The sequence below is a fragment of the Rhodnius prolixus genome, unplaced genomic scaffold (genome assembly GCF_049639745.1).
Source record: "Rhodnius prolixus isolate KJV_2025 unplaced genomic scaffold, Rpr scaffold_1, whole genome shotgun sequence".
Taxonomy (NCBI): Eukaryota; Metazoa; Arthropoda; class Insecta; order Hemiptera; family Reduviidae; genus Rhodnius; species Rhodnius prolixus.
Window position 1 is genome coordinate 51,501,143 of NW_027411581.1, and position 27,892 is coordinate 51,529,034.

Below are 27,892 nucleotides of genomic sequence, written 5' to 3' on the forward strand. Positions count from 1 at the left end.
CTTTCACTTTATATTTTACCAAAACAGAAAAAACTTAAATTTGCTGGAATCATTCGCTATCTACAGTAACCTTAAAATTTTTCTAAACATTGCAAAATACGGACTTCAGTTTTTAATCTACTTTGCAAGCATTATCCTGTATTTTTAAATTATAATATTTTTAATTACGTTTAGACGCCGTCAACCATGTAAGGCTTCAGATCAAGGTGCAGTGACACGTCCATTAATGGCAGGAGAAATCCCGCAACCATCACACCCATCTGATCCAGTAGAAATGAGAAGAATTAATTTTCAAACTCCTGGAATGGCCAGCCATCCTCCCATACCAATTACTGAATTAGCTGACCACATAGAAAGATTAAAGGCTCAAGATAATCTACGTTTTAGTCAAGAATATGAAGTATGCAAAATTACTTCAAATATAGGGATGAGATATTATACGTTTCTCTTATTACCTTTCTATTCGAATAATATTTGAATTTTATTTCAGTCAATAGAACCTGGTCAGCAATTCACATGGGACCATAGTAACATGGAAGTTAATAAACCTAAAAATAGATACGCAAACGTTATAGCATACGATCATAGTAGAGTGGTCTTACAACCTATTGATGGAATACCTGGTAGCGATTATATCAACGCTAATTATTGTGATGGTTATAGAAAGCATAATGCTTATGTAGCCACTCAGGTAAACAATCTGCGATTTCAATTAATATTAAGTATTGTTGTCCACCATTAAAAAATAAGTTTAAAAAATAAAAAATTATGAAACCTTTGTAAATAAAACTTGTTATTCTCTATAAATCATTTTTATATTTATCAAATTTTTGTTCTTTATCTTTAGGGACCTTTGTCAGACACGTGTTCAGATTTCTGGAGGATGGTGTGGGAATTACGCAGCTCAACTATAGTTATGATGACAAAATTAGAAGAAAGAACAAGAATCAAATGTGATCAGTATTGGCCATCTCGAGGTACAGAAACGTATGGAATGATAACTGTCTCTCTCACTGATGTTCAAGAACTGGCCACTTATTGCATCCGAACTTTCCATATAAATAGAGTACGCTTTCAATATTTCCTAACACTTATTTCTGTTTTGTTCCGAATCACATTTTCACGAAGGTTTTATTGGTCTATAAATTTAGTGTTGATAAAAAGTTTACTATATTAAATTCTTTTAAAATTTTAGGGTGGAAGTTGTGACCGTCGAGAAGTTAAGCAATTACAGTTCACTGCGTGGCCCGATCATGGTGTACCAGATCATCCTGCCCCCTTTCTTCAGTTCCTCCGTAGAGTCAGAACTTCCAACCCTTCGGATGCTGGCCCCCTTATTGTACATTGTTCGGCAGGAGTTGGTCGTACTGGTTGTTTCATCGTGATTGATTCCATGATTGAAAGAATACGTCATGATAAGTCTATTGATATCTACGGACACGTTACCTGTTTAAGAGCACAGAGAAATTACATGGTACAGGTGAGTAGAAGTTCTAATTCAAAATTTTCAAAACATTGTGACGATAGCATATACTAACTTGTACTTACTAATAGTGTATTAGGAAAGGACCAGTCTCGTATCCCTAGAGATATAAGCTTTTCTTATCATACTTTGTCAGCATTAAGAGATAAAGTTTGTATAATCTGAAACATAAAACTTGTAAGAATTATATAGAAAGTTCAAGGTCCACCAAAAAACCTTTCCTTTGTAGTTCTTAAAAGGAAGACTTTGGCAGCTTGAAATTGCCGCTAATGCCGGTTTTCTAAACTTACAAATATCTGAGTTTATTTATTTTATTTTATTTTTTATTTTTTTGTATATAGTGAAAAAAATTAACTTGAATTTACCATTAATATGATTACATGAAGAAATAATAGAAATAGTAGTAATTTAATTGTGCCCCGAAAAAATCATTTTTTTTTTAGACGGAGGATCAGTATATCTTTATTCATGATGCGCTCTTGGAAGCTGTGCAGTGTGGTAATACGGAAGTGCCTGCTCGTAGTTTACATACGCATATTCAAAAATTAATGCAACCAGAAGTTGGTGATACCATTACCGGCATGGAATTGGAATTCAAGGTAAACCGCTCTTAATGTAAACCTCTTTAATAAGAATGTTCTAATGTTAGTGAAACAGCTTTTATTAACATATTTTTAACACTTTGAATAACTTAATTGAGAAGTAGGTAAGAGTTGTACGAAGGTTTGATTAATATAATATACCCCGTAAGTCGCGGAGGCATTCCAATTCAGACCTCTTACATTTATTCCAATCTAAAATTTAAAAACTGAAAAGCGTTCAAAAAAAGTACAATTTAAACCCCCAAAAAAACTTTTAATTAACCGAACAATAATGAAACGCAAATACATTATTGCACTATGATCTCATTTTGCCTATTTGCATAATCTTTTTACGCGCTATTTTTTCAGATTTCAATTTTTAACTACAGAATCACAAACTCAGTTCATCTAGTCCATCATATTAAGTACGTCATGTTAAGTACAGAAATCTCAATGATTTCATTTTTTCTCATGTTAAAAGTATGCATTGTTTGTATCTGTAAACTTGTAAATTTTTCCAGATCCGTAAGTCCATAAAAGTTACAGTACGGAACTGTAGTAAGAACATTATTGTCTAGAGCAGGGGTTGCCAACCCAAATGGTCTTAAGCCAATTTGGAAATGCATTAAAAGCCTGCGGGTCGCTTATGAAATTATATGTATATCTACTATTTGCTTTTAAGGCTTTTACATCTATAACTTACGTCCTACTGATACAAAAGTTACATTTTACTTCGTTTATTGACGGAAATTTTTGCCAATTACGTAACAACTCAGGATTTTTTTATTTTATACAGATTATTCTTTCTAAAATATTTAATAAATAATCCAAACAAGAAATAAAAAAATTTATGGTGGGATGAATGTGTAGAAAGGTTGCAACCAGTTGGGCTTATTCATTATCTTCTGTGGTAAAAAAATTAAGTAAAAAAAATTTTTGTAAACTTAAGATCTGAACAATACTTAGTCAACCCTTTTCTCAAATTGCATTTAATGTTTTCAGAAATGAATAACAAAAAGTTTTTTGAGATTTGTCTAACGAAAGCAATGTCTGTTATTTTGTTTTTGTTTTTATATGTCCTTATTTCAAAATATATTTTTTCAACTTCATTTTTGTTTGATAACTTTTAAGGCATTCCTTTTTTAAGATAGATTTTTATTTAACTTTTAAGCTAAATTCCATTTTTGCCAAATATGTAGATTCTTTTGGTTAAAAAGAAGAATTAAATATTTAACTGGAAACGAAACAATATAAAGAAAATCAATAATGAAGCAATGACAATTAAGGCCCCTATAACTTTTCAATTGAATTGTTTAAACGAAAAAATAATCAAGCCTAATTTAAATTTCCGTCAATATTTTTTTAAATTAATTAAATTTAAACTTTCAGTTGTCTTTATATAGAACATGAAGTTCCTCGTTTTTAATTATTATTTATTTATTTTTCATTTTTCAGAGGCTTTCAAATATTAAGACCGATTCTAGCAGATTCATGACTGCCACACTTCCCGTAAACAAGCACAAAAATCGCTTAGTTCATATATTGCCAATAGAAGGAACAAGAGTTTGTTTGCAACCAGTTCGTGGTGTGGAAGGCTCGGATTATATCAATGCCAGCATTATAGATGGTTACAGGACAAGAGCGGCATACATTGCTACACAGGGTCCTCTGCTGGAGACTACAGATGATTTGTGGAGGATGTTATGGGAGCACAATTCCACAATAGTAGTCATGTTGACAAAGCTCAATGAAATGGGAAGAGTATGTTTATTTGAGACCCTTTGTTTTTAATATTGCCAAATTTCAATTTCTTCTTTGTACCTTGTAAATAATAATTTTATTCTACAGGAAAAATGTCACCAATATTGGCCGTCCGAACGTTCAGTCAGATATCAGTGTTTCGTAGTTGACCCAATAGCCGAATATAATATGCCTCAGTATATATTAAGAGAGTTTAAAGTTACGGATGCAAGAGATGGAAGTTCCAGAACCTTAAGACAGTTTCAGTTCACAGATTGGCCTGAACAAGGTGTACCTAAGTCTGGTGACGGCTTTATAGATTTTATAGGGCAAGTACACAAAACTAAAGAACAGTTTGGACAAGATGGTCCTATCACTGTTCATTGCAGGTAACAATATACTGTTTATTGCAAAAACGTATTCTAAATAATGAAAGTGAATATGTATTCAAAAATTCTTTCAGTTAATCATATTCTTGCCTTGAAGTAAGAACGGTTGTAATTGATACTTTTAAAAGTAAAGTAATACCTATTTTTTCATGCGAGCTATACGCATTGATACTTTTACTTATATATCCGCAAAGCTAAATATATAGTTTTTATATCTGCCATAACATTGTACATACTCCTTAACAAAAACTTACAGTTTAAAATGTTAAGTATAAGGGTTGATTAAACGCCAAAAGGTACACAAATCAGCAAGTACCCATCATTTCATTTATACTTCATTGATATGATTTAAGTAATTTTACTGCATTAACTTTTCCTTCACATTTTTAGAATTTATTAGATGTCACAGACCCTTATGCTGGCCATTTTCATCTACAAAATATTTGTTCTAGACTGTAGATTGTAATATCTATTTATCTATAATAATCAAACTATTAATTACAGGTTAAAAAGAAAAAAAAAATTAGGCTAAAGATTTCAAAAACTTTTTTAAAAAAAAGTTTACACCAACATACATTAATGATTTCATTTTATTTATTTTTATTTTTAAATAAAAATCGTCGGTTTAAGTTCATTCTTCGATTAAAGTAATTGTTATTTTATGAAGTAGTCAAACGTTTATAATAATAGGTAATAATTATCTGGCTTTATCGCAAATAATATAGTTTTCTTCAATTACATTCTCAATCTAGATGTTCTTCCCACAATGTTGTATATATGTAATATAAAATAAATAAGATTTGCATATTTTTAGGACAGCTAATTATTCCAGTATTTTACTATAAGTAAAATTAGGGGGACTAAATTAAATTACAATTGAGAAATGAATAATTATTGTTGAATAATCTACTTGTTATTAACTGTGTGTTATTTGTGCTCACGAATATTTCGGTAAGACGAATTCAAGACTGAAATATTGTTTTAAATCCTTCGTGATTCAAATTTAAACAGTGGCTGACTCTGACTTTGTCTTTTTCTACTTTAACATGCATGTATATGTGACTACTCAGAATAATTCAGAACTCATTTTATCATAATTATAACAAAAAAATATTATGAATGAACTGGCCAGCATAAGGGTCTGTGACATCTAATAAATTCTAAAAATGTGAAGGAAAAGTTAATGCAGTAAAATTACTTAAATCATATCAATGAAGTATAAATGAAATGATGGGTACTTGCTGATTTGTGTACCTTTTGGCGTTTAATCAACCCTTATACTTAACATTTTAAACTGTAAGTTTTTGTTAAGGAGATTTTTGTACCTTTTGGATAGATTTTTCTTTTTGTCTATTTTGCAAAGTTACATATCTGCTTTACAGATTTTTTTAAAATTTGGTATAAGCAATTCTATCATTATAACCTGATAAGGCGTTAAGTCGGAACCGTAACTACTGTAGAGATCTTTTTAAAGAACGATTATAATTGCGGTCCCCAAACCATCCTCAATAACAATTTTTTTGAGAAAGCGTTTTGAATAAAATAGGAAGGTATTTGTACGTAAATAGCAAAATTAAACTGCGATTTCAGTACTTCCTTTTAAGAGGAGCAAGAAAAATAAACTGCGATTACTGGACTTCTCCCTAAAAGGCAAAGATTTTGAATCGAACGACAATTCATTGATGTAAATCGGTTCACTCATTGATAATTTTAACGATTGCAGTACTTCCTGTTGGTAGGCGTAAGAGCATGATGGCACTTCACAGCCACGTAGAGGAGCTTTAATCACTTCTTCGTGCTAAATTTTATCAAAATCGGACTAAGCTTTATAGAAATATTGGTAATAATAGTTTTAGAAAGGGCCTTATTTGGGTAGGGCAAACTCCCCTCCTTATGAGGCATGGCGTCGAGACTTTTAAAGTACAAATCTGTACAAAATTTTGATTCGAATGACACTTTATTCAAGAAAATCGGTTCACGTCTCGATAATTTGAAAGATTGCTATACTTCCCCTTAACAAGTGTAAGAGCTGATCGCCGCTTTAATGTTACGTAGGGGAGCCCTAACCCTATCATCCTACCAAATTTTATCAAAATCGGGCCAAGATTTACAGAGAAATTAGAAATAATAATTTTGGAGGAGGCCTTACATAAAGGGGGCTAACTCCTCTCCCATTCGATGTACAGCGTCGAGACCCCCAAAAGGCACATCTACAAAAAATTCCGAATCGAATGACACCTCATTCATGAAAATCGGTTCACGCGTTTAGGCGGTACGCGGTTTACAAAAAAGGTAACAACAACAACAACAACAACAACAACAACAACAACAAGAAGAAGAAGAAGAAGAAGAACAACAACAATTTTTGAAAAAGCCATTTTTGCTCATTTTCGGCAACTTTTTTCTCGAAATCTATTAGATCTATGTTGTTGCAAAAAAATTTCAGTTATAAAGGAGGGTTTGTCCTATAATTTAAAGAAAATTTGGGAATTTTATCTTTTATAGAAAAAGAGAAAAAAATTGTCAAAGTTGGGTGTTTTTCAACGTTACGCTTTTTCCTGCAGTTTTTGATGATCAACCCTTATACAACTGTCCTACCGGACAGTTTTAATCATGAACATACTTATTTTCATCCATTTTCTGAATTTCTTCGCCAAACTGTACATCAATTTCTGAAGAATTAAAAAAAAAAAAAAGTTTGCTTTGATATATACATATATACCTATATTTTTTTTTCTTTCACTAAAGGTTCATTTTCTATCACTGATCATCTTTTCTCTTGGAATTTTGGCAACATTTTTGTTGCTTAATAATATTTTAAGTCTAGAAGTTGTCCATTTTGGAAATATAACTTCCTTATATTGATTTTTACCAAATTCAGTTCCACAAAGGAAACATTCTATTTGAACTATCTACAATTAAAGTTAAAGATAGATAGATAGTGTTTTTATTTACAAAATACAATAAACTAATTCTTATACACTATTAGACAATGGACATTTGTCCGTGTGCTAAGTTAACCACATGGTAAAAACCGAAAATTATTACTCCTAATTTTACTTTTAATTAATCAATTAGTCGCCTCCGTCCTTGACACCTAATTGGTAGTTGGACGTAATTTCTTTACGTTACTTTACTTGACTACTTTTAATTAATCAATTAAATAATAATTCCATTTTTTTTTTTTTTAATACAACAAAGAAAATCGTAAAGCAAACATGAAGTACCTAAGTAATAAAATAATTAGAGTGGGATTCAAGATGCCAAATTTATGATAAATAAAACACACACAAAATTCCCGCTTACAAGTCCATGTCGCCCGAAACACCATGTAAACTGTCAGGTATAAACTGTCCTCGTCAGAGGTAACAATGAGGTAGATCCTGACTCAATAACTGGTAATACAGAGAGTAATGCTCCAGAGACCTCATATCCCTTTTGTGCCGATCTTCGAACAGTTGCAAAATTGTACATTTCCATTCTACCAACTTTACTCGCTCTTCCAGGAATTCCTCGACACCACAGCCGGAACTATCCGATCCGATCCTATTCCAGCCACGTGCGGTACCAATATAGATTTTTATTTAATACTTTTGGCCAGGCGATGGTCGGGTAATTGAAGAACTTTAGTTACCTATTGGATATGCATTTTTAATTTTAACATGAAACTTTGTGTTTAAAAATGGTAACGCAGTTTTTTAATAAAATATTCTACCTTATCAAACTGTTGATGACCCTACACCTGGCAACCGTAACATATAACTTGTGACCGCATTGAAAAGGAATACTTAGTTGATAACGGAATTTCACCTCTACCAACAAGATCTCTCCAAGTACTGTTTATCCCATATTTAGTCACAGATAACTTGTCTACGAAATGCCGTCTCAGGGATAGCTGCGGAGTTCTGAAGGTCTCTGAGAGTTGAGCTAATAAGGACAATATCATCTGCATACATTAAGCAATTTATCCTTGTACCATCCATCTCCACGCCGCCCCCTATGTACCCAGGTAGATCATTTATATTTATTTACAGAGAGAACATCAAAGGAGATAGCAAACATCCTAACTTCATGCTAAAACTCCTAGTAACGCCATCGCAAACCGCCGTCCGAGTATTGGAATGTAAAGTCTTGAGTGCATTAATAAATTATGTAGTTAAGCCAACGTTATATAACTTTTAATGCAGGGATTCCCTAACTTGTCAGTCAAATGCGCTACTGTTGACCACAAAGAAACAATAAAATTTCTGTCGTTTATAGAAAACCTGATTTTTATTATTATAGATTGAACAATGTGAATATATTATCTATTGTGGAATAATTTCCTCGAAAACCTTCATTTAGTTTAATTTGTATCTGGCACATCTGCTCAGTTGATTTGTTTTACACTCAAGATAATAAAAGCAAAAAAAAAAAATCACACTAGATCTTAACATTTAACATAGTAAACATAAATTGTCACGGAAGAGCGAATCAAATCTTCTAACTGTGCAAAGAAATACTGTGAGAATGTATATCTAACAATACCAGTGAAGTGTGACTCTATTTGCAAATTTTCCAGTGCTGGCGTTGGGAGAACTGGTGTCTTTATTACGTTAAGCATTGTACTAGAGAGGATGCAGTACGAAGGGGTGGTGGATATTTTCCAGACTGTGAGGATTTTGAGAACTCAGAGGCCTGCTATGGTACAAACTGAGGTATTTGAAACATTCCATTAACTTTTTACCTTTGCAAATTTTACAATTATAATTTGTTTATGTATTTTGTAAATAAGGCGCTCAATATGGTGTGAAAACAATTATTTGATAATTATTTTAAAATTCGTTTTTCATTTGATTATTTTATACTAAAACTTGTTCATGTATCCTGTAATATTTATGTAAATTGCGCAATCTGTGTGTTTTAAGTTGCTACCTTAGTACCGATTTAAATTTTCAAGAAGATTGATAGATGTATTTCGTTCCTTCATTGCTGATGGATACTGAGCTGTAAACATGGTTAGAGACGATTTATTAGGGCTACGTACTGCCCTCGGAAATTTTATAACATTACATTTTAATGCTAGAATAAACCAGAATCTTTTAATTATCTCAGAATATCTATCATTTAACGATTTACTTTCATTAATTAAAAGTGATATTTGATCTAATGTGATTGCATTAAAAAAAAAAGAAAAGCTTTAACCAGTTAAGTTAACTTAAACCAAATCTATATTACGGTGCGTTCGACGTGTATACTCGTTGTGAAAAATATAAAATTGCCATTAACTATAAAAAATCGAAATTTTAATAAAATACAATAAGAATATTATTTAGTGGGATGTTTCCTTTATCTTACCAAAAGAACTGCTAAGTATTTTATACGGAGGCAATAGTTAACTAGGCATACGTGAAGCGGTGCAAGATTTTGAAATGCACAGAATGCTCTGTAATCTCAAGCCCTAGAGATTACAGAAAAAGTGTTCGCAGTGACTGTTACGACGTTGTAAACTTTTGGTTGTTTTACCCTGCGTTCGACGTGTATGAACGTCATTGTCTGATTTTAATTCCGCACACTGTGGGTTTTTTTTTTTAAAAAAAAAAACTAAATTCCACGTTTAACTGGTTAAATACAATAAATAAACTGAAATAATAAATAAAACAACCGAGAACTCTCTCTTGCTAAATTTATTTATTGTACAACATAAACGATTTGCTGGCCCAAAATCTTTAGTCAACAATAAAAAGTCTGTTGGTACAGTCACATTACTCTCGAATACTCAAATCTCGAGGTTCTAATTCTTTATTATTATTATTTTTTTTTTAAATCTGAATTTTAAAATAAAGTTAACTGTTACTAACATTATTTTGACTGTAAATGTGCATATTAATCCGAAATGATATTTTTGGGGAACTTTTCTCCATACGTCCTCAGAATGTCCTATAAAGAATTTATCAGATAAATTATTGAAAAAAGTGATTCAGCTGCTTGTATGCATTATATATGATATTTTGAGACAATCATAAAAGACATTTAAAAACAAATCCATTCAGAATATGGAACTTTTTTTTCGAAAATGACACCAAAATAAAATTGGTTGGTTGGTTGGTTGTGAGAACTGCCCCGATTTCGTTTTTCACCTCGGAATTTTTTTTTTTTTTTCTAATTGCTAATATAAAAGTTTCATTGGTCCTAACCTTTTAAATTATCTCTGAGAGAATCTCTGATGAAACTAATAAACCATTTTTTTTTAATCAATGATCATTCGTTTTAACTTTGTTTTTATTACCAATTTTTTTCACACATTTGTTTTATATGCCAACAGGATCAGTATGAGTTCTGTTACCGAGCTGCACTAGAATACCTGGGCTCGTTTGACCACTACGCCACATAGACCCTCTCAGCGAATTGTTCATAAACCATATCACTTTGACCAGTGCCACGTCTTTTATTACTATCAACTTCAGCGGAATTATTTCACCCCTAGTTTCCGCTCCCCATCGCTATTGACCCTCTCCCCAAATTTTATTTAGCTCAAGACTGATATACTCGTAATTTGTGTATTTGTAAAGATTAAATATATATATATATTTTTTTTTTAACTTCTTACAATAAAGACTCTGATCTTTATAAGTACATAATAATTTAACCAATATATATTTTTTTTTTTTAATTTTTACCAAAATCGTTCATTGTTATAAGTTTTTTATTTTATTTTTTTTTATAGATTTAAGTAAAATTGCTTTTAGTTTATTAATGCTTAACTAATGATAAATCATATCATTGTATATGTGTGATTGTGGAATTTTTGCTTGTACATATACATATGTATTTATATATATATATGTATATTAGAAAATTATCAAGTGAAAATGTTGATCTGTTTATGTTAGGATAATGAGTTGAATGATAGAACGATAACAAAAAATAAAATAAAATAAAAAGTGGTGCGATTTTTTTACTTTTTTACTCGATATAATCCTCCTTGAATATATTTTAATCTCGGTAAGAATTCGCGACCATTCGTGGCATAATGTCCAACCCTCCTGAAGCATTAAAATAATAAAAATATTGAATATGCAATTTTTTTTTTTTTTTCCAGGAGGATTTTAACTAAATGATTTAGATTAGTTTTTGTACTTAGTGAAATTGAATAAAATTTAAGTAATTAAAAAAAGTTAAGAGTGTACTTTGTGTATAAAATTAAAAAATATATATATATAAATGTATGTAATGAACCGCACTCCCATTGAGGGAGCAAGATTTCCTTCTTGCCTTAACCCACTCAAAGGGGATGTGAGGTGCGCACAAACTGCCGAGCCGCCCATGTGTTTAATTTGGGCGTACAAAACTAACTATGCCATCAAAACAAGCACAATCATGTACATAGTAGATACTGTTAACGAACTATCCCAAAAACTATCCCCATTACCTTCTTTTTCCTGAATTCATTGTAGATAAACAAATGAAAATTTGTAAATGTGTTAAAGTTTAAAAATTGAAATTAACGAATGTAAAAAAACAAAACAAAAACAAGCAAAAGAAAATTAAAATTAAAATACACAAAGTTGTCCAAGGTCAAATATATAAATAATATAAATATAGAGTACAGAAATTGTAATGTTATTTTGAAAAAGAGAGAAAAAAAAAACTAAACCTAAATTAGAAATTAGTTGTCATTTTCCGTTTGTATATTATATTGCCTTCAACATAGAAAATGTTGCTGGGAGCCTGTTGAATTAAATGGAATGACCAAATTGTTGCCTCTATTATTTTTTCAAACCTCACGACCCTTATTTTATTTATTCTTTACAAAAACTTACAATTTAAGAAGTTGAGTATGAGTTGCTTGAACAACAATAAGTACAAAAATCAGCTAGTACCCATACTACCCAAAATTTCATTCATACTTAAGCTGGTAATTTCAGCGATTTAGAAACGTTCAAAAAAGCTTGTATTTTATTCGAATTTTATAACAACTGATATTATTTAAGTAATTTTATTGATTAAATTTTAATTAAATTAATATTGTGTAGCATTGATTAGATGTCAAAAGACCCGTCTGCTTGCTTTTATTTTTATTTTATTTTATTTTATTCATAATGTATGTTTTGTTCATACATGTAATAATAATACTCGTATGTTAATCATCGAGAGCTTGGATAAAATATAGGATAGGTCTATCCTTGGGTTTCGAACGTTTTCGCTGGGAATAGGGGCATTTTTTTTAGAAGGATTCTGGGGAAACTTTACTATTAAATTACATTGAAGCAAGTGCAACACATAGCCATCTACGTTTCAACAAATATCAAATTTCAGGTTTACATCAGATTTTTTTTGTTGTCCTTTATTACCAAAGACTACTGAACGGGATTCCTCGGCCTGACCAAGAGCCCAAACTTCAACGCAGAAAGGAAAGTTTTTATATGAAAATAATTCCTGCTATAATTGTAATAAAGTAAAAAAGTAATGCCTATTTTTTCAGGCAGGGCTTAACGTCCAACTACCAATTAGGTGTCGTAGACGGAGGCGACTAGCAAACATACTTTACTGTAAATTTACTTTAGTAACCATTAATAATAAAATCCAAGACCTAAAGACCGGGAATCGAACCCAGTACCACAATTCATATTAGCTTTGCAGGTCTCGCCTCTAATCGCTCGGCTACCGTGGCGCCTTATAATTGTAATAAAAATGATTCTTTGGAGTAAATGATTATATTTTATATTACGTATTGTATTAAATCATTTGTATGTTTGTTTTTAAATATTCTTTTTAATTATTTCACTTACCTTCAATGGAATAATATGAACCTTAGGAGATCCGTTTGGAGAAGTCTTCGTCCTGCGATAGTTAATGATTGAAATTAAACTATGGCAATAGTGCTAGCAACAACCTCAATCTCAAAAAAAGAAAGAAAAAGAAATTGTTCTTTCTTGAACATAAAGTTCTTGCAATTGGCCCGTCTTATAGTGGGTAGTTTGTCTTTTAGTATGAACAGTTTTAAAATCATTGTATGAATGCCTAAAAGTGTATTAAATTTTAGCGAGTGTTTATATAGTGTAAATATTGTATTTATTATTTAATACTTATCTCAGATTTATAAGGAAGGATGCGAATTTAAAATCAACAGTACAACGAATTAGTACTGGATTGTATCCGAACTAATTGCAATCTTTTGTATCATTTAAAGTAAATGATAAATTTAAATATAGAACGATAGCTTGGTATTACGCTTGTGATTATTTAATTAATCGTATGTATGGAAATTATAGCCCCTTCAGTTTTTGTCACAATGATCTAATTAAATAAAAGATCGTATTTTACACAAGTTACACAAATTATTATTATTTTATCGTAGTAAATTATTTGAAAGTTGTCATTAAGTGAGAATATAAGTATTCGCTATTTTTAAAAGTTAAATTGTATTATACATAATAATAATGTCTTATTCTATTTGTAAGGGAAAGTAACGAATTATAAGAGAAGAACTTTATTGTTTCGAAAGGAACTTTGAATGCAGAAGGTTAGAAATTGATAGGATGTAAAAATTTTGTATCTGTTCGGAATTTTCGTATCTTCTCTGCAACTAATTATTTATATCATTCTTAGCTTCTTTCAAATAAATCACACTAGGTAATGCGTACTTTGGGGTCTTCACTTTTCTCTTCCTTTTCTTTTGGTGTATTCCAAGGTTGTAGATCAGCCGATGCAAAAATAATATAAAATATGTTTGTCAACGACATTACTCCAAAAGTAATCCAAAATACTAGTCTCCACTCTTCCATATAGCTCTACAAATAATAAAATTATTTGGAATAGGTTATAAAAATATATATCAATCTAAAGATCTGGTGCAAAACTATGAAATCTATTCTCTACAGCAAACTGATTATTCTATCTCTCATGATGGATGAAAGTCAATAAACAGGTCCGCTACAACGGATAAAATCAGCGATATTGTCCAGCTCCATTTTCTAGGAGCATTACATTAATAATTAAAAAAGGCACTTACCGCAGTTTTAAGCTGCTGGTTTAAGTTAGTTTCTTCGCTTTCTGAAACTAATATGCATGCGCGAGCGGTCACGGACTAGATAGATCGGAAGGGCCCAATTAATAGTCCGTCCGGAACACTCAGGGCTTAATTACTAAATCGACCAGGACAGCCCTGTTGCCACGGTTTCATCATTTTCCTTCCTTCGTGGTTTAAATTTTCCCCCAAGCGGACATCTTACAACTAAAGCCATCGCTGACTATTCTCGTCCAAACGCCTCCTCTCTTTCTACATACAACACCCGCAGTTAGTGCGCATAAAATTAAAAATAAATAAAAAAATTTTGTTTCCTACATCTAAATGAACCGTTACTAGATTAATGTATTAATTGATGTTACTAGATTAATAGTAAGAAACCTCAATTTTGCAAAAATGGAAATGTGATCCGTACTAGTACCCTTTAATTTATATCTTGATGAAATGCCCTACTTCATGTTATGCACATGTTAGGCTTGGAGATTTTCGATTCCATCGATTTTCTTAATTTTGACAATTTTTTTTTTTCTAATTAGGTTTTCGTTCTTCAATTGCCCAATTAATGAGCTAACTATTCACTTAAGCTCCTCAAACTTAACAAGAGAAGTTTGATATCTTCATATTTCTGGACGAAGATGTAAACGTTACATCTTCGTAGGAATGAAGAGTAAAAAATAAGCGATTTTAGAGAAATTACTAAAAAGCCTATCTAAATTCCATTTTAATTTATTACTTCGAGGCGTGGTAATGAGAATTCCTTACTTGTAGCCTTTGTCTCTCTCTTTTTGCACAATGTTTAGGATAAACGTATTATAGAAAAGTAAAATAATGCCAATTTTTTCAGGCAGGCTTTACGTCCAACTACCATTTACGGTGTCGTGGACGGAGGCGACTAGCAAGCATACTTTACTGTAAATTCCTTTTATTAACCATTAAATAAAATCCAAGGCCTAAGACCGGTAATCGAACCCAGTACTACCACAATACATTTTAGCTTTTCTGGTCTCGCCTATAAACGTATTATTTATTTGTAGGAATGAAGAGTAACAAATTAAGCGATTTTAGAGAAATTACTATAAAGCCTATCTAAATTGCACTTTAATTTATTACTTCGAGGCATTTGTAAAAACGAGGAACCATATAGTTGCTTGCATACGTATATGAATGAAATTTTAACAATTATTACATTATCTTAGGGAATTTTTGAGGTGGGCTCAATAAAATTTAGTACGAAATTTTCTTTTTTCATACCGACGTTTTGGCAAATTAATTGCTTTCTTCAGGGTCTGTACAGAGGATGTTGAAAGAATATTCCTTCTAACATGTCGACGCAACAGTATCTTTCTGTGGCATATAGAAGATTTAATTAAAGTTCCTCTGGAAGAGATTCAGCCATTATAAATCAGTTACATAAAATAAATCAAAGATATAAGAAAAGTATTCCAAAGTTAGAGATTAAAATGACGATTTTCAAAATAACCCAAATTAAACATAATTTAGATAAATGTGAATCCCATTCTCAAAAACTATTAAAAACCTGCCATTAGAAGTTTTTAATCAATTTCTAGAAGATAATTTACAAGATACTGCTAGAGCAAAAATTGCGAACATCATCACTAAGTTTATTCACAGACCTATTCCTAATCAACCCACAACTCCTATCACATCTTTAATAAAAACCATAAAATCACACCTATCCTAAAATTCTAACATTATTGTACTTTCTTCTGACAAAATGGACTGTTGTAAGTTACCGAGCAGATATGATCAAAAAATTAATTCCCCTATTTTTGACACCAATACTGAAAAAAAGACCCTACTACTTCGATTAAGACAATTACCTACAAACTAATAGCTGACTTATATAGAAATAAACACATTGATCTATACACAAAAAAAATCATCTGACTAATAATTCTCCTACGCCCCCTAAACTTTACGGACTAGCAAAAAAAAATCACAAATTATTTCTTTTATTATTGCACCTTTATAAATTCTTAGCAGACATCCTCAAAAATCTTTTTAATGATATATTCAATATTAAAATCAAAAATAGATCATATAAATATTCCTACAGACTACATTCTTATTTCTCTAGATGTGTCTTCTCTCTTCACCATCAATGAAGAAACAATTGAAATTTTAAAAAACAAATACCATCTACTCAAAAATTATACAGAAATACCTTTAGAAATTTGTAATCCTTACTTACACACTGTTGCAATTCAAGTTATTTCATTTATAATACACAATTCTATAAACAAATTTTTGGAACAGCAATGGGTTGCAGCCTTGGTTCTATTCTAGCAGATATATTTCTTAATAACTTGCAACATTATTTGAAAAAATTACCTTTTACAATCCCTTTCTTTTTTAAACATGGAGACGATTGCCTCACAGCAATCTCTAAAAAGTAACATACCTCACCTCATAACGACATTCAAATTCCATACAAAACAGAAATGGATAATCAAATCAACTTTTTAGACATTTCTACAATCAGACAACACGATTCATTAATAACAAATTGGCATGTGGACACAATTCTGACAGATGCGTACACTTTCATTCCGAATACCTTTACTACCAAAAAGTAAATTTTATTTGCTCATTCTCAAAAAAAATTCTCCTCAGCCATTCTTCTTCCTTTTACAACGAAAACAGAAACTTTCTTTTTAAAATATTCCAAAACAATAGTGACCATCAACTCTCTCTAGCTGACACTGACACTTCTGTGCAACATTCTACATCGCAATCTATTCCACAACCACCAAAGTATAGGTATTTCCAATCCTCTCATACACGGTCTTTCGGAAAAACATAATATCTCTACAGCTTTTAAGAACTCCAACACCTTACATTCCCTATACACAAAATTAAAAGACCCTACACCAACATTTTAAATGTTAAACCTTTTTTCTCATCTTTATTATTATTATTAATTTTTACTTTTTATTTACTCAGTTTGTATTTACGAAAATGTTGTAATATTCCTCTGTACAGACTCTATAAGAGGCAATAAATTTGCCGAAACGCAGTATGAAATAAGAAATTCGTGTACTAAATTTTATTGTCCGTACCTCAAAAATTTCTTACGATAACCTAGTAACCCTTATACAGATCTGGTGCGCTACCTTGGGCTCTACATAGACAAACGACTCACGTGGAACCCACACACTAGACTTAAAAGACAAGCAATGACGAAACGTGCGAAACTGCTTTACATACTACTTGGACGATGCTCTAAATTGCCCATTGAACTCAAACTTTTAATATACAGTACTATTCTTAAACCTATGTGGACTTACGGACTAGAGCTGTGGGGTTCAGCCAAACCTATAAACATACGGACTGTACAACGTTTCAGTCAAAACTCCTCCAACAGGTAGCTGACGTTCCCTTCTACGTGACTAACCTCACTCTTCACACCGACCTCAACATTCCCTTCACAGACCAACTCGCTAAGACTAAATGCCAAAAATTCCATACTGCTCTCTCTACTTGCTCAAATCCTCTTGTACAGTCTCTCGCCTCCTAATACTCCTCGACGACTGAATCGCCAGTGGCCCCGAGACTTCCTTGAGGTCTGAAGAACTAAATCTCTCCTCTCTCCCACTCATATTCTCCTCCTGCTCTTCCCGCTCTAGTTCATCTCATTCACCTCCTATTTACTTATTGTATATATTTATACAGATTGTAAATTACAAAAATTAAAAAAAAAAAAAAAAAAAAAAAACTAGTAACAACGGTCGAAAAACAAACCATCATTCAAATTATTATATTATTGATTCGGCTAGAGTCGATGTGTAATTATAATTCAAGTTGAAAGGACTTATTTTGAAAGAATGGGCAAAACTTGTTTTGATGTCTTTTAATAATCAAATTTATTTTAATTTTTAGTACGTGCCTGTCTACTTAATTTTTAATATCGTTTTTAATTTTTTATTAGGCTTTAAGATGCCTGTATCAAAGAAATTTGAACATTTTGCTAAGAAGTCATGCACAAATTTCGTATCCCATATTTTGGCTGTCTTGTAAACTTGCAAGATCAAATTATTTACTTATCAGCAACCATGGGACTGTTGAGAAATACTTACATTTGGAGTGAGGTAGCCAATTAAATAAGGAACAATGATACCAGATATTGCACCTATTCCATGTCCAAGTGCACCCAGAGTGCCGGCATAATTTACAGATAGATCAATTGGGTTTACTTTTAGGCTTGGGTAAAAGAATCCCATTGTACTCATGCCCAATATCAGTGAAATTGTGGCAGCTATAACATTGCATCCAGAATATACACTGCCCAGCAATCCTAACGAAGGTCCTACCGAAGCTGAAAGTAATGAAAAATGCAATGCTTATTAGCTGAACTTGACATTAAAAATATTATTTGTTTAATTAGGCCTGACTTGAGTGATCTTAAAAGAAATATAAATTGCATATTTTAAGAACTTTGAACTAGCTAGTTGACAATATCCTTGTCGAAAATTTTATGTTTAAAAATAATACCTAATAAGTTTATTTTGTTCATTTTGTAAGAAAACTTCCGCAGATTGTTTGTCTAAAGTGCTACTGACGAAAAAAGAAAAGTTTTTTTTCCTATAAAAATCGAGTTTGATCCAAACAATATCAGCAAAAAACAATATCGACACCCGATATTTCCTATTTATCAACTATGTCAAATAATACATACAGATTTGCAATAATAATTACAGATTGGTAATTAGTTAATCTACTAACCAATAGTAGTGCAGATTTTTCTGCTATGTATTCTTTTCAGATATTGTTTTCTTTGTAGTAAATCTACCGTCAGTCCGGAAAAAATTGCTATTAACCACATGGAGAAAAATGTCATAGCATTGGCGTAGCCATTCTGAAATTCGTCTTAGATGTTGAATACCAAAATAATGATATTTTAAATAATTAATTTAATTTTTTGTAGTTGGTGATGAAGATAAATTTGTTGAAACGTTGGCGAAAAAATGGAGTTCTTGTTTTTTTACTTTGTCCGAATTTTCGCTGTGTCAATCCTAAATATTAATAGTTTCCCACACTCTTTACCAAACCTTTCTGAACCTACAAATTAAACATAACAATTCTCCGATCATGTGGTCTAATCAAGTCAAGTAATCAAGTCAAGTTACCAAGACTTAACCCTGGACGGCATACTTACTTTTACTGCATATGTACGTGACAAAGTAAATTTAGGAAAACTGTCTTCACGTCTACTATTTCCTTTTCTCTCACATGACTCAAAAATGACTGTTCAACAAACTCCACCTTTACAAAGTGGTCATCAGACCGATGTCACTCTACGCCTGCTCCGCCTGGAGCCTGACTTGTAGTAGTGATATCAAGAAACTCCAGTCAACACTGAACAAGTTTCTCAGATTCGCGACAGAATCTCCTCGTCGCACTAGAATTGACTCATTCCACGAGACAGCACCCATTATCCCCGTACACTGCTATATCTAAAATCGTCTGCTCAAACTCCTTTCCATCCTAGACTGTAATCCTAATCCACTCTACATCGACATACGATCCTTCTATTCCCTACAGATTCAAAAGACTAAAACACATCCTTCTCTCACTTTCTGCACTAGTTGCTGGTTTTTCCTTCCTTTTTCGCTGCATTCAGTATCCTTCACGTCTTAAGTTTTCCAATTACTATTGTTATGAAGGTTATAATGTATTATTCATTGACACTTCATGTTTTTCTTTATTATACAGGGTGACCAGAGTTATATGCTCCACCCACTTTTTTTTTAACGGCGGGAAATTTCGAAAAAATAAAAAAAAACGTATTTTATTTTCTTTTCATGGAAATTTCTGTCCAGGTAACCTTGAACCACTTTCACATTATGTGCTGGGCAACCATCTTGTTGAAAATACATATCTAGCCGACGTTGTAGAGGAACATCTTCAAGCAGAACTGGCAAATTGTCCCTTAAAAAAAGTTAGATATCTTGCACCAGTTAAGTTCTCTCGTAGAAGTATGGGCCGATTAGTTGATTTCCTAAAACTCCACACCAAACGTTTGTAGAAAAAACAACCTGAACATACTCTAGCCTGCCTAGATCTTGGACTTCGTCACCATAAGTGCTGTTACAAGCAGAGCGTGGAAGTCCAAAGTTATGGCTTGCCTATTCGTTGATGATTGTGCCCAGTTTGAACAGATTCTTTAAAAAAAAATAACGTGATTTTGATAATAAATTGAAATGTGTTTTTCATATTTTAAATTACCATAACTTTTGAAAAACCTAACCGATTTCAAAATATTTTTTGTGTTTTTTTTAGGAGCTCAAATACTATAAAAATATGCAAAGAAAACTATAACGTCCCATTTGAAAAAACAAAGTTGGATGCTGTATCTCGAGATACCGGGGTTTAAAAAAATGGGTCAATCACTAAAAATAAACTAGACTAAAAATGATAAATACGTGTTTTTTATTTTTTCGAAATTTCCCGCCGTTAAAAAAAAAAGTGGGTGGAGCATATAACTCTGGTCACCCTGTATATATTTATAATAAGATTATTTACCTATTCATCGATTAATAGTTAACGGTCACTTAAAAGATTCAACACAAATTCTAAAGAACAGTTCGTTTTGAATCGTTGCGCTATCTTTTTCATCCTCTTAAAATTTCTTACAGGTTTTAAATTAGTAAATTTTATCTACTGCTGGATGGCTACACTGTGTGGTTCCTAAGCCTAAAAAGGAGTTTGAAATTATGTATTTTCTTACATTTTTGACATGGAAGTGCAACACGCTTTTCATGAACTTGGGCACATCAGTAACTAGCGCGAAGAGGCCCCAGTCGTGCCCTATCATAGCAACAATAATTGCCCACACAGGTAAACTGGTCATTATGCTCTTCCACGGAGTGTTTGCGGCTTTCTAAAAAAAAGAATATATATATAGCTAAAATGAAAAAGTTTCCGAGAATTGCTCATGAATAAATGATATAATATGATTAACATCCGGAATGTTTGCGATTGTGTTCCGTTAATAGATGATAAATTCTTGGATTAGGTATTTTTCTGTAAATATTTATCTTATCTTACCAGGAGCGGCATCGGTAATGAATAAGTACCTGGATTGTAAAATGATGTTAAATTTGAGTTTCTTTTAGATAAGGAGGAAATTAGAACTTTACGAAAACGCCTCGCAGTAACAGCAAGCACAAGCGCTGCTTCACTTTGTGAATCTTGATCACTTTTTTTTATAAATAATAGAAGAATGAGAAGCCGGGTGTATGGTACTAATCCGAGATATTATATCTTATATTTGGCTAAGAAAAGTGACTTTTTAGTCAGAGTTAGGAACCGTAATTTTCTCAAGCATGCAGGCGGCTCTTCAGGCTATTAAATCCTGCGAAGATAAGGCAATAAAAATTGCATATTGGTAAATAATGTCAGTGAAAATGCGTAATGTGTCGCGAATCTGCCGGGTACTGTTAAAGGACCTTAAGCCATTTTTGAAGGAGTAAAATTCCGTTGCATTGCAGCCACCAAAACTTTGGAATAATACGTGTAGTCATAGCAATTGTGAGTGAAAACCGGCTAGTGGCGGGCGAAAATGTCAACTTAAGCCAATATTTGGATTACTGTTTAAAGTTAAATATACACAAATTAGCGGATTCATGTTTTTCTGTAGGAGCTGTTGGAGAGTTTAATACTAAACCAAAGAAAAGTTTACAGGGTCTCATAATTCACAAGGTATCCGAATTTGGGGCAAACCATTAGATAAGTACAAATTAATGCAGCCTGCAATGGGGGGAAAAAAATTATGTATTGTATATTCACCTCTTTCCTTGATGTTTCGTCCAAGTAAGCCGTTAAGATTGCTGCCTCTTTTTCTGACATATCTTTATAATCTGTCGGAAACGCATAAGTCGTTAGACTAAAAACTATTGTCCACAATGCCCCAAGTGATGCCCACACGTAAAAAACAACAGGCCAATTGCCTGGAAACCAGGATAACATCAAACCCGTAAATAAGTTATTTAGGGTATTGCCTGCGTGAGCTCCTGTAACAAAAGAAGCAGTATATTTCATAATTTAATAAGCTTTATTTAAAAAAAACATTTACAAAAAAACTTTATCCTTAAAATTACTGTATTTTTTCTTTTTTTATTACGTTTATTTTTTTTTTTCGTTTAATGATTGTTGCATTGTCAATTCTTTCCTGCTGTAATCATGGATGTTGTCTCTCAAACCATTGAAAATAATTTATCTTCTGAGATATCAGTTGTCAGTTAGATTGGAGAGGTCATCAATTTGAAAATGAGATTGGGATAGGAACTCTACACTTATAAAAAGAGTTTATATAAGTGAGTATATAAGACTGATGATTTAGGTTTACGGCTGACGATATACTTAGAAGGGTGTAATTTTCTTCACATTCTTTTAGTGGTAACAATTTCCTCAAGTCAGCTGAATTTTGCTTGAACAGCAAGCTTACCTTTACCGTCAAATTTTAATAAATGCATTTATTTTGGTTAGTTAAACTATCTTCATTGTTGTGTATTTTATTCAGAAACGTTACTGCATTTTCCGATTGAAATTTTTTTCGCTTTCTTTCTCATTGGCTTTCAAAGATTTATATTAATTTAGTACGTTACTTTTTTAATTTTAATTTTGCATTTGTTTTTATTTGTCATGTTATTCATTTTACTCTTATCCTATCGATCACCACCGGTATATCATCTCTTAAAATGCATGGAATTTATTTTTTTTTGTTTTTTAATTAATTGAGATTGTTTTTAAAAAATAAAGCATTATTAATGGCCCCCTTTAATTTAAAATGTGTAAAATCTGGCATCCAGTGAAAGCGAGTTAAGCATTGGTACAGGAGACAGGGAGTGCTAACTCTAGCCTTGGATACTCCACTTTAATTCATTTTGTAAAATGCCAAATTCAAGCGTTTCTCACGCGCCCGCCTAGGCAAAGTTTATTTTAGGTATTTGTATATTTTATGTTCATTTTTTTTATTATTGTTATCAGAGTCTGTTTATTAAGACTAAATTTGTAGTAATTATTCTTATCACTGATAATAATAAATTGTTCGAACTTTCTTTCTTGTGTACGAATAATGGCCCTCAAAGCCATTAGAATCCACATATAAATTTCGAATTGCTTGAAGATCATTTACGTTTTTGTTTTTTTTAAAAAAAACAAGATCTTAAAAAAATGAACGTTCTCACAGTTTAGTAAATAAAGCTAGCGTACCTGAAAATACCACTGTCCCCCAAGTACCTCTCTCCTGTTTTGGTACCCAATTAGCTACCACTAGGTGAAGAGAAGCATATACAAATCCCTAAAACAAAATGTTTTGGTATATTTGAAATAATTTAAACATTTATTGGACAGTATTGTTGATGTTTTTTTGGGACTAATTCATTAATCCTGAAGGAAGAAAGAATATTGCCAAGTTCAATCATTATTTTTTTAATTTTTGCCAAGCTTTCGACCTTGGACTAGTTCATTTTCAGGGCTAATGTTATATATTATTATACATATAAAGGCGCGTCAACATCTGAAATTATTGTTTGTTGCCTGCTTATGCTATTGACAATTTATTATCTGTTGACAGAAGAAATTAGAAAGAAATCGTTAAGAATAGTTGACAAAATAAGCTTCAACACAGTGAAAAAGAGTTTAAAAATCAGTTTGTCACCTTTCATTTGAGGTACTGTGATCAAACTCACGAGAATCTGTGTCTAAATATGCGGAGGCTTGGCAAGGGCCGCGCTCTAAACTGTCCTAATTACCTGCGTCGCTCGAACTCAAATATCACCGAAATGTTGTGCTAAAAAAAAAAAGAGGAAATCCATTTGACCTAATATAAGTTTTATATAAATTTATAGAAACGCAACGCCTTTGTATTATAGTAATAAGATAAAGTAGTAAATTAATTTAACCTAGATAGATTGTCATTTAATTGTCTTTTTCCTTTTAATAAAGGCGTTAATTAAACAGCCAGCGATGATATTGAAATCTTATTGTTATTGCATTATTGTTCTTAGTATCATACAACCATTTTATTATCCATTGAAAGAGAATTACTTACTTTTTCTAGTGTGAAGTTGTAACAACTATTCTTTAAAAGAATTTCATTGATAAATGAAAAAGTTACCGCTCTATTCACTACTTTGCAAAAGTTACCATTTTATTTACTACAATAATAGAATTAAAAAAAAAAATGAAATATTACCTGAGCGAGACCGATCGTTATTCTTAATAATATCAAGCCTATGAAATCAAACGTTCTCGTAATGATAGGAGTCAACGCACAACCTATACTTGTAAGGCCCACAAATATTGTTAAAACCGGCTTAGCTCCAATTCTTTCTGCTAACATTCCTCCAGGGACCTGAGTGAGTGCATAGCCCCAAAAGAAGGAGCTGTGGGTTATTCCTTGCTGATACTCCGTCCATTGAAATTCTAATTTCTGAAAATAAACATTTTTTCATTAATGTTAGAAAACTAACATTAAAGCAAATGAAGCTTTCTTTGAATTGTAGTCTTCGTTAGATTAAAGATGGAAGCCCCGAAACAAGAAAGTTGTAATGTTTTTAGAATGTAGTATTGATAGACGAAAGCTGATCGAGAGAATAGCCGTTGTAATTTTGTTTGATACAAATGTGCTTGTCATACAACTGAAGGCTGAAATAGATACTATTGTTAGGAAGATGTTAAATTGAACCAGTGAAGTAGTTGACTTTAGAGCGAAACTCGTTTCAAGTTTGAAGTTTTTGCGCCTGCTGTACAAGTGCAATTTCTTTGTAGCCCTAGAAGATTTCTGGCTGCATGATGCATATAACCTGTGCATATGTGTTTTCATTAGAGAAATGGATTGCTGTAATACATACAGGGGGGAAGCTATGTTTTTTCCAAGTCAGGGGATACAGTAGGCCTGCGCCTATTCTTTAACCTAATGAGGTTAAAGGTGATTAAAGGACTAAGCAGGGAAACCTTGTTTATAGCTGTTATTAGGAGGAAGTTATAGCGAAGTACGGAACACAAGATCAAAATGCCTCAAGCACACACTTCAATCACGCTTCACACACGCTTCAATCATCAACAAAACAACTTCCTCCTAATTACAGTGTTAGGCACAAGCCAGAGGTTTTGGGTAGTTTTTGTTCACTTGATCGGGCCCACCGAGAACCAGGCAAATTCAGTGAGGCCTTTTCTTTGGTAAGGGCGCCTCTGATGGAGGGTGAAGTATTGATTATCACATGCAGGAATTTACTTAACAGTTCTTGAAAGGAAATTAAAAAGGGTAAAAAGAGATATTTGTCGATGTACACCGAATGGCTGTCAAGAAACGAATTAAGTTGACCGCCTCCCTTGTACACATATTTTTGACTTCCTAAATCTTTCAAGAGCACATATGGGAGCGCACAAGCAAAGGGAGAAAGCTAGTTGGGGATATGCAACACTGGACGTATGAATGGAGATTGAGGGGATACGGTTTCAAATACACAAGAACCAAAATGGTAGCTGTTAGCAAAACACGTGGTAGCTACCTCTTGGGGTAGTAGCTAAATGTTTAATGCAAACGAAGGGATTGGAATTGTGAGCAGTAGAGAAATAGAGATTTAATTATAAAGTCAGAAAATACTAGAAATCTTAAATTCCTACCATGACTTCAATCTATCCTTACAGGTGGGTCAAAGATAGACAATTAGGTAGGTAGGTAGTGCCGTTTACACGAGAGTGCTAGCCTTACATGGACTCTTCCACCATACTTACGGTACTTGGTGCTTTCCTTTTTATTAAGTATTCTGATGGTCCTAAAACATAAGTTCTCTGATGTCACAATGAATAATAACTAATAAATATGTACTTTTGAATCTGATGCTGTCAGATGGACTTTAAATGCCAGGCCAAATTTTCATATCCAATGAACAACAATCAATTTAAGCGACAAAGAATACCGCTGAGAACCACACAAATAATGATTTCCCAAGCTAACGGTGTACATGCTTGCATGAAATTCTGCTTAGAAAATCGCTGCGACATTGTTTTCATATAAACGAAATATTTTCAGGCATTAAAATAAAATACGAAATCTACCAACTAGAACTGCCCACATCATGAATCAGTCGTACCAGGATTGGACACGCGCACACATCGGTATGACTTAGGCTGGAAACATAGTGGAGCGGCGAGCAAAGCGGCGATGACAGCGAAGAGCGAAGCGGCAAAAACAAAAACTAGAAATAGATAGAGTTGCTCTATCTTCGCTTTGCTCGCCACTATGCGCGGTCCCATATGTTAACTTCTGTTTGATTTCGCCGCTTCGCTCTTCGCTATCATCGCGGCTTTGCTCGCCGCTCCACTATGTTTCCAGCCTTATGGTCTCCACCTAGTAGGGTCAAAAAACCGATGTGCTCGCGGTGCAATGAAAGGGCAACGTTGAAAAAGTTTCACGTTCTGCGACATTATAGGGAACTAGCAGGGTTCGCACGCAAGAAGGGTCTTCCCATGCTTTAATGTATTTGCGAATTTTAAAACGTAGAAAATCTCAGAACTGAGAAATCTATTGCGATAAAATGGAACTGCTGGTTGAGAACTTGCTTCGGAATCCACGATGCTACTTAAACGTACTCGTAATATGGAGTTCCCATATATAACGATTCTCTATAAGCTTTTACACTAATAAATATAACAAATTTAAAAAAAAAATATTTTTGGTCACTTGTATAGACCTTGTATAGCGCCTTCCGCTGGAAACTAGTTTTAAAACTGTGTGCAAGATCGCGTTACTGCTTTCTCACTGAGATTAGAAAAATTAAACAGATAATAAAAAGCATTAAAAAAGCTGTAACTGAATGCTAAAATGGAGCAAGGGGCAATTGGATAGCCTTGATAAATAATCCTGAACAGAAAATAATCTAATTATCAATTTTTCAGTGATAGAAATTTTAAAAATTACTTTTTTTGTAACATTTTTTCCATGTCCTGGTTGGTAGGGACAAGCGTTAGGGTCTTCAGGAATCGGTGGTGCTTGAACCATCTCAGTCATAGCCATTGAGAAACTAAATCTCATTATGTAGCATATTGTAAGTCCGAGAAAAGCAATGATACAAACATAAATTCTGTGTGGTATAAAAAAACCTGCAAGGAAATGACTTCTTAAAGATATTTAAAATTAACAAATATGTCAAAAAATATTTTCAGGAGAACGGATTAATTTTTTTGAAAGAAGTAGAATTGCAATATTACTCACAGCAGTTCAATACTTTTAAAAAACGCATATTTAAAGCACAATATTTTGAAATACTTATTTTCCTGAACTCTCTACTTCCTCTGTTAATGTACAGATGATATTTTAAAAAATGTCATGAATCATATGGAAAAGAGTATTTTTTTGGCATTCAATCCCAGTTCAAATTTTCTAATCACTTACGATTGAGATTATATATATATATGGCATAGAAATAAATCCCATATGCTCCTGTGACAGGGAATCAACAGCCAAAGCCAATCACATTATCTTGGCCTGCAGCAAGTACAAGAACGGTAGGGATCAGCTGTGGAAGACAATACAGACGAAATGCGCACTTCCGACTAACATAAACTGACTTACCCAAACATTTACCCAGACTTTTGTGACTATATTAGAACTAATAAAATTAAAATATAATTCTTACGCAACCCCACGGACAATGACTTT

At 32.5% G+C, this 27,892-nt stretch overlaps 2 protein-coding genes across 16 annotated transcripts in view; one reads left to right on the forward strand and one right to left on the reverse strand.

The window, feature by feature from the left end:
• Nucleotides 1-11,929, forward strand: part of Lar (tyrosine-protein phosphatase Lar) — an 855,139-nt gene extending 843,210 nt beyond the window's left edge. For all 14 annotated transcript variants that reach the window (XM_074118628.1, XM_074118646.1, XM_074118638.1 and 11 more), the window contains 9 exons: nucleotides 175-400; nucleotides 491-691; nucleotides 848-1,066; nucleotides 1,196-1,480; nucleotides 1,927-2,082; nucleotides 3,520-3,825; nucleotides 3,913-4,193; nucleotides 8,755-8,890; nucleotides 10,498-11,929. In XM_074118628.1, the coding sequence (XP_073974729.1) occupies nucleotides 175-400; nucleotides 491-691; nucleotides 848-1,066; nucleotides 1,196-1,480; nucleotides 1,927-2,082; nucleotides 3,520-3,825; nucleotides 3,913-4,193; nucleotides 8,755-8,890; nucleotides 10,498-10,566 (1,879 nt within the window). In that variant the 3' untranslated portion in view covers nucleotides 10,567-11,929. The remainder of the gene's footprint in view (nucleotides 1-174; nucleotides 401-490; nucleotides 692-847; nucleotides 1,067-1,195; nucleotides 1,481-1,926; nucleotides 2,083-3,519; nucleotides 3,826-3,912; nucleotides 4,194-8,754; nucleotides 8,891-10,497) is intronic.
• A 1,720-nt stretch (nucleotides 11,930-13,649) lies between these two features.
• Nucleotides 13,650-27,598, reverse strand: LOC141449411 (putative inorganic phosphate cotransporter). 2 transcript variants are annotated; one of them, XR_012455499.1, is made up of 10 exons: nucleotides 27,446-27,598; nucleotides 27,152-27,333; nucleotides 24,422-24,658; nucleotides 23,437-23,524; nucleotides 22,012-22,235; nucleotides 20,951-21,103; nucleotides 18,946-19,078; nucleotides 18,300-18,538; nucleotides 14,188-14,454; nucleotides 13,827-13,966 (listed from the first exon to the last, which is right to left on the reverse strand). XR_012455499.1 is itself a non-coding variant. In XM_074118843.1 (9 exons), exons 1-9 carry the CDS (start codon nucleotides 27,471-27,473, stop codon nucleotides 13,805-13,807), a joined length of 1,446 nt encoding a protein of 481 aa, XP_073974944.1. In that variant the 5' UTR covers nucleotides 27,474-27,598; the 3' UTR covers nucleotides 13,650-13,804. The 2 variants fall into 2 exon arrangements, 1 of the variants encoding a protein (XP_073974944.1); XM_074118843.1 differs by lacking the exon at nucleotides 14,188-14,454 and having other exon boundaries at nucleotides 13,650-13,966.
• Nucleotides 27,599-27,892: the final 294 nt, after the last annotated feature.

What these genes read in the sequence shown, in the direction of transcription:
- LOC141449411 (XM_074118843.1), bottom strand. Translation starts at nt 27,473, where the DNA reads ATGCGTTTTTTAAAAGTATTGAACTGCT. An exon ending in TAACGATCGGTCTCGCTCAG is followed by an intron (nt 23,525 to 24,421) that starts GTAATATTTCAT and finishes ATTTTGTTTTAG; the next exon opens with GGATTTGTATATGCTTCTCT. An exon ending in GGGGACAGTGGTATTTTCAG is followed by an intron (nt 22,236 to 23,436) that starts GTACGCTAGCTT and finishes CTTTTGTTACAG; the next exon opens with GAGCTCACGCAGGCAATACC.